The 7,624-nt window shown below is 40.6% G+C and overlaps 1 protein-coding gene across 1 annotated transcript; it reads right to left on the reverse strand.

Moving 5' to 3' along the window:
• Positions 1 to 2,956: 2,956 nt before the first annotated feature.
• Positions 2,957 to 4,339, reverse strand: MELLADRAFT_109285 (uncharacterized protein; the record flags this gene model as incomplete). Its single annotated transcript, XM_007413230.1, has 1 exon — positions 2,957 to 4,339. The coding sequence occupies one exon, from the start codon at positions 4,337 to 4,339 to the stop codon at positions 2,957 to 2,959; it is 1,383 nt and encodes a 460-aa protein (XP_007413292.1).
• Positions 4,340 to 7,624: the final 3,285 nt, after the last annotated feature.

Raw genomic sequence — 7,624 nt, forward strand, 5'->3', positions numbered from 1 at the left:
TTGAATTGAGTTTCTCTAGGTTGAGATGATGATGGAAGAATTAGGAATGATGGTGGATAGCCTACTGAATGAGGTGAGATTGATCGTTTCAGGTTTGATTGAGAGTTGAATGATGGATGATGATGATGAAGTGTGTTGATTGAGTTAATGGATCGATGGAAAAGGAAACTCTTGATTTATGATGAATGGAATGGTTGAACGGTCGATGGGTAATGAAGAAAAAAAAGAAAGGGGTAAGTTGTAATCAAGAGAGGGGGTTCGATTGATTTTAAAGATGGATTGGGTGGTTGTAGTATGGTAGAAAGTTGAGTGTTGAAAAAAACCTCTCAATCGACTCGTCGGTAGTACGGTGGAATGATGAATCGGTTTAAAAAGTTTTCTAGTTGATTGGTAGCTTCAACCTCTCACAACCGAAGTCACTATAAATCATGAGTTCTGAAATCGTAAAGCTGAGGTAAGTTTGAGATGCTTTCAAGTCTCAACTTTAATCCCCAAAGCTCAACTTGAAAGTCTTCCATGCAAGGATATCACAGACCATGTTAAAATACAGTTTAGCTATCAAGTTTGTCAATCACTTCCAAGGAAAGACCTGCAGATTGGTGAAAAAAATCTTGAATTGCTGGAGCAACATCTAAGCTCGTAAGCTTTAGAATGAATTCTCCAAGAAATCGTCAGCAACCTCTCCCACGGTTTCTAACAACCGATGTTTTGCGTGCAAGGAAAAGCACTCTTCTGATTCATAAATGCCTAAAATGGTGATATAGTGATCAGGATTTGCTTGTCTTATCACTTGATTAGCCGTGGCCTGAGGTTCGGATAAAGGACCCCAAGCGCTTTATTTCACTTCATCAACGTCTTGGGCAGTGGCAGCACTCAAGCACCAAAATCAAAACCGAACTACGTAGATGAGTCCCGGTTGGTTAGATATTCAACCTTTTGAGCGCTTCAAGATCCACCAGGCGGATCGCAAAGGGATTCCCCTGAGGAGCTTAAAATCTGTGGATCAATCTTACGGTTTACCCAGCGATCTAATATGGACATACCATCACTTCAGACTATATACTCGCTCTACAGTCAGTGCTCAATTTTGACAGACATACCATTCGCTCTTGCCTTACTGATGGGTTAGGAGCATGCCTGGAAAGCCTCCACTTCCCTCGAACCATGTGGCTTTTTCGCCGCATCGAAATGATTTCTACACAAATCCTTCGATCACCAGGTTCCATTCGACTCTGTGAAGGATTGACAATCTGGTTAGCAATCTGTCCTGCTATATCACATTCTTCTGGATTGAGATTAGAACATACTCACATCTTGTTGACCAAGGATCACTGTATGAAACTTGTGAGTCGAGTCCTTGAGTAGAAATCATCTCGGGTGAAGGAAGTCCAATATTGATTTCAGTTTGACGAAGAGAAGTGGATGCCTCAGTCGAAATCTCAATCAGAGCGTTGTCCTGTTACACACCAATGAGCTCGCAATAACATGCGATGAAAGGAGTGAAAACTTGTGAGGAAGTTATGTGGCCAATGGAAAAGCAAAACCGCACGTAGAGATCTAAAGGTCAAGAAGTGTTGAGGAAAGGAAGAAAGGAAAACAAGAGCAGTGAACTTTCGATTACCAATCTAATCATCATCATCAGATCACTACGTCATACTTCTTAAGATCACAGCATCACAATGCTGATCAAGGATGGATTAGATAAGCCTAGATAAGCACTACATACGTCACTCTCTGAATAAACTCAATCATAAGCCATGAACGAGACATGGACCATACCCGGACCACCAACCAAACACAGTCAAGTGTCAATCTGCCGGAAATTTTCAGAGAGAAATCAAATGTGATAACATGTCCTCCCTTGCTTCGCTTGTTTATTAACCAATAAGCAAAACCAACCATCATGGAATAAGCGTGTCTCAGTGCTTTAGCATCAAGCAGATCTCGGGAGTACGCAGATGGGCTGAAGGACCATATTTCGGATCCCTTCATGCCATCGAGGAAAACAGAGAGAGGAAAGCTGCAAGAAAAGAAAAAAGGAAAGTCGAGACAGACCATTATATTTGAGATAAGACAATTTGACCCATAAAAGATGTTCAAAAAAGAAGGGTGACAGGCAAGAAAATGAAAACAATTCAAGGAGATTTGAATAGTGAAATATTTGCAAAGTCTGGATTTTTTTATGAAAGAAATTTTTCAAAAATGAAAGTCTTAAAATAGCAAGTCTGAGAAAGAGAGTTTCCCATTTACTCCTCTACTCAGACTCTGAGCGTCTGCACACCTTCCTTGAGATGATCTGAATGTAGACTATACTTTATTCCCTCATATCAATATTAACTTCAAAAATTATTCCACAAGCTCAGATCCCTATTAATTCTCTCTGATAAAACTTACCAAGTGTACCCTTATTTCTGTTTCAAGTGGATCAAGACTTCGAGAGGCTGGGGTATTCAGATAAAGAGAAGACAAGAACCATGGTTTGACAAGCACTTATTGATGACTTGGCTTTCAAGAACTTATGCGCTCTTGATCTTCAGACAACACATCCGGCTGTAGTGACCAAATAAAGCTCAAGAGTGGACCAAATCAAGGCAAAGAAGAGTCAAAGAGTAGGCACCGGTTGGAAAGGATCGCACACAATCGTAGAATTGTAGGGCGAAAATATGACATGATGGAGCAACAGTATTTATTGCTTCAAAGCTTATATCAAGATGGAAGGAAGAGTATACTCTTCATGGTAACATTGTTCTTCTAGCAAAGAAGTAATACAAAAGACATCCATGCAAGTCTATACCTGTGTGTGACATTAATATTATCAGTGTATAACAAAGGTAGCTTTAATTAAAATATCCACCTCTTGGCACTAATGACAATCATTTCAAAAAAAGAGCGGAAATGCCTATGTACATGGTAAGAAGAAAATGTGTAATTGAACATACAGCGCAGTGATAAAAGCTCAGTCCTCAGAGTCGTAGTCCGGGTCGTCCGAGTAATCTTCTGATATAAGTGACGGCATCCGACGTCCAAACTTGATTTTCTTCTGTTGACAAGTCATGATGAGATCACGATAATTTGGGATTGCGGTATGAATATCTGAACAATCAGACACATCAAACTTATCCAAAAACCCTAATTTACTATCATTCTGAATCGAAGCATTCAAGAATCCAAAATCACAATTCTGTACGTTACGTAAGGAAAGTGAATGAAGTTGAACAATAGAAGGTAAGTTTTTAATTATCTCATTACTCCAAATGTCTCCAGCTAATTCGAGATGTTTCAGTTTTGGTAAATGTTTGACCATTTCTGAAATACAAATTTGAGATCTTGATATTGTCTTTGGTGGTGTTGAAAGTTTGATAATGTCAGCAAATTCATCATCATCAGATCCATCGATTTCGATACGAAGACGAGGTTGGTAAATAGCTATTCTAAAAGTGTTAAGTGATTTGCATTTCTTGAAAACATTGAGGATGATTTCTAATTGAGGGGCTTGAGATTCAAGACTGAAAATTGTAAGTTCTTGAAGAGTTTTATAAGACTTAGACATAATGAACTCTAGATCTCGTTGATGAATGTGAATAGGATGTTTCAGAAAGAGTGAAGTGAGAGAGCAAGTAGTTTTCGCATCGTAATAGATCATCCCTCCCATTCGATCATTTGCCGTTCCTTGCAAGTGGTGAATCTCTAGTTCTTCCAAATTCTTCCACTCACTCATAATTCTTTTGAGTAGGTTTGAATTGGCAATTGCTGGCTCATGATGATGATAAGTTCTAAGAGCGAAGCAACGTATCTCCTTAGCTTTGAAAATTGAGACCCATAAGCTTGCTGGAATAATCACCGATGAGTCATTATCCGGCGGTGAAGCAATATCTAGGACCAGATTACGTAGTGTAGATTTGGATTGATCGAGAAATCGACCAAGTCTTGCCCAAGCCTTGTCCTGACATCTATATAACAGTAATACTTCTACCTGCTGGTAAAAATCGTTTTGTTTAGGATGTGGAATATCATCCAAGGTAGTGATCGTAAGAGGATGCGAAAAATAATTCTTGACACCTTCTTGAAATTGAGTATTGATCCCAGCAACTTTTTTCATCACCTCCTTCATATTCCTTCCAAGTTTATAAGTACGTTTAAACCGATTTCCTCGTAAGATTTCGTCTCGTATTGACCAATTTACTAAACTTCCTTCATCTCGATAATTAAGTCGACCAGCAAGAATAAGTCGTCCGCCTTTAACGTTGGCTAAGAGGATTGCCTCAATGATGGTTTCCATCACCTCAAAGGGAATTCTTACCATGTGAGACGTCGGTCTTGATCTAATCACGGGTGCCATGGGTTTTGGTTTTGGTTTTGATAGTGAAGGCCAATTTGCTTCATCCAAGTGTTGATCCATTGTCATTTTATAAGCCAGAGAGATCCCAAGGAAAGTTTTTTCAATGTCAAAACCCCCCAAGAATGCTTATTTCGGGGTCTAAAATCGAAATAAAAATATTCCCGCAGTCTGAAAAGAAAAATTATGAGATCAGCGACTTTCTCAAAAGCAAAATTCAGAAGGAAACTGCTTGATACTTTTTTGTAGATCGTTAGTTTTTCTGGATTCCTTTGATCCCTCGTTTACCACCGTTCGGCTCAAAATCAACCAGAGCTTTCCTCGCCTTGGTAACCCGTCACACGAATCGGGATATCGATCGTCAGGTAAACTGAGCGATAAAAAGATGACAATAATGTGTGGTTGAAAGACGCAAGGTGGATAGCTGAAAAAAATGCTGGTTGATGAAAGACTCAGTCGTCAGTACTCTGTGCAGCATATGAAGTGCACGAGGATACATATTCGCCGTTCCGTTCCTGATCCACTTTACCGGACACCGTTACGACGAGTGTCAAAGCTCTCAATTATGGTCCTGTCAAGCCGCTCTCAGTACGACTCAAAGTAAGTATGTACGTGTACATACTTTTTGCTATATACTTTTTTTGGCGGGGAAGGCGAGGCCAAAAGTATATTTTTTTTCTTTGTCCCCGCCAAAAAAAGTATGTAGCGAAAAGTATGTAGCGCTACATACTTTGCTTTGAGTACCCTTAATGCGGAATTGAACCGTATGATTCAATTGAAGCCTCGAGTCCGAAAACAGGGACAAAATGGGGGCACCTTATTCAACTACTTGAAGTAGCAAATAGACTGTACCATACAGCTTCAAGATGTGCTCCGGTCAATATCCGGCGTGGTCGGCTCCATCCGACATCCGGACCGACGGTTATTTTTGACTATCCGGCATGCTGGACCCCCATCCGACACTCGAACCGGCTACTCGCCGGCTATCCGGCGGATATCCGGCCGGTACAGCCAAAAAAAAAAAAAAATAAAAAAAAAGAGAAAAGGGCGTTTTCGATCATCTTCCCCACCACCTCAAACCTTACAATTGTCTGAGAAATCCACTTATCACCGCGCAAACGACCTTCTCACTTCAATTAATCAACCTTAAATCAATTGATCAACATGTCCGAAGCCCCCACTTCAACCACAATTGATTTGTCCCATGCCGATAGCTCCGATACGACGGAATCTCAGTCAACTCGAAAAAGTTACGTATGGAAATATTTTAAAAGATTAGAAAACTCAGATATCAATCAGTGTCGTTACGTCATGAGGGATGGAAAAGAATGTGGCACGAAGTTGAAACGCGATCATAAAGGAAGTACTACTTCGATGAAGAACCACCTCACTTTCAAGCATAATCTCCGCGATGACGGTCCAATCGATGGAAGACAAGGAAGCTTGACTGCAGGTTTCAAGAAGATGAAATCAGTTCACATGGCGAGTCTTTTTGTCTTCTTACTCCAGAACACATCGACAATAGCTGATGTTCATGTTCTTTTGATTCGAAAAACTGTTAGGATATACTTGATGTTTCCAACCTCAAGACTAGTATATGTTATCTCATCGCCGATAACGACCTCGCCTTCTCAATCGTTGAGAAAGAATCCTTCCGAAGATTATTGAAGCTTGTCAATCCTGAAGTAAAAGGAATGCTTGTCGGACGACATGCAATTTCTAAACATATGCGCAGACTTTATTATCATCATGAAGATCATATCAAGAAACTTTTCTTAGGACCTTGCAAAGCAATCGCCATTACTCAAGACGCATGGACGTCTCCAAATAATAAGCCGTTTATGTCGCTCACTGGTCACTTTATAACGGAGAACTGGGAACTTATGGACCTGACTCTTGGCATTGCGGAAATCAAAGGTGAGTGTATCTTGTTTTCTATCGATCTGATCAACTCAAGCTGACTGACACCCAATCTTCCAGGTGCACACAACGCCGATAACTTTGCCGGTTTAATCATCGAATATCTTACCAAGTATGAACTTACCGATAAGTTGTGTGCGATGACTGCCGATAATGTAGGTACAAACGCTGCTATAGGTCGAGTCCTTTCAAATTCAGATGGTATCACTTTCGATCACACGAAGCAAGTCCATGATTGCGTGGCGCACGTTATCAACCTAGCTGCAAAAGAGGGACTGAAGGTTTTTGGTGAAATTCTCGACGAGGACGAAGAGCAAGATTCATCAAACTTAATGGATATTAACAACCTTGTCGACCCACCCGACGTGACTCAAGTAAACCTCAAGACCATCTACAATCGATGCCATGGTCTAGTTACTTGTACTCGGTCCAGCCCTCAACGTGGTCAACATTTCGCTGATATTGTCAAGCTCAAGCGTGCTATTGCTGCTGCTGCGAAGAAGAATCAGATTTCAAGAAACAATCCTCAGCCTCAAAGAAATCCAGCTGCGAATCCTCCATCAGCCCAAGCCGACCCTGATACTGATAATTCTGATCCTGCTGACACTGAGGCTCTCGATTATCTATTAGATGATCCTACTGTCGACAATGTTCAACCACCCCCAAAAACAAACCCGGCTGAAACTGCAACTCGCCTGATTGTCGATGTTCCCACCAGATGGAACTCTTCATATCACATGTTTCGAAGACTTTTGCGTCTACGAGAAGCATGTGATGAATTCTGCCTGCAAAACGAGTACAAAAAGTATGCGCTCTCCGGGCTCGAGTGGGATTACGTCAAACAAATGTGCAACTTCTTGGAACCTCTGAGCGAAGCAACTGACATACTCTGTAAGTCAAAGTATCCAACAATGCATCAAGTTGTTCCTTTGTATGTTGCAATCTTGCAAAAATTAAGATTAGTAAGTATTTGTATCTTTTTGATTTTAAATACACATTAATTATAATTGGCTAATGTGACTTAATGTACATCTAGGTACGCCATCAATACGATCACGATCAACTTCAACCCGCGTCTAAAAACATGATCTCAAAACTTGAAGACTACTTCAAGAAAGTCCTTACTAAACCTGCGCCAGTCTGTGCTACCCTCCTGGATCCACGCCTCAAAATGAGCTATTTTCAAGTGAGTTTCTTAATACTCATCTTACTTTGAGGTTGTACTGATCAGGAAGTATGTCTCATTTACCAAAAGGAACGATCCATGTTTTTTTCTGAGTACGACCTCTTTACTTCAGACATCAGGTCACCATTTGAACTAGAGGCCTTGAAATATGAAGTCGATGATTCAATGCCCACTCCAACTAC

The sequence above is a fragment of the Melampsora larici-populina genome (assembly GCF_000204055.1).
Source record: "Melampsora larici-populina 98AG31 unplaced genomic scaffold MELLAscaffold_35, whole genome shotgun sequence".
NCBI lineage: Eukaryota > Fungi > Basidiomycota > Pucciniomycetes > Pucciniales > Melampsoraceae > Melampsora > Melampsora laricis-populina.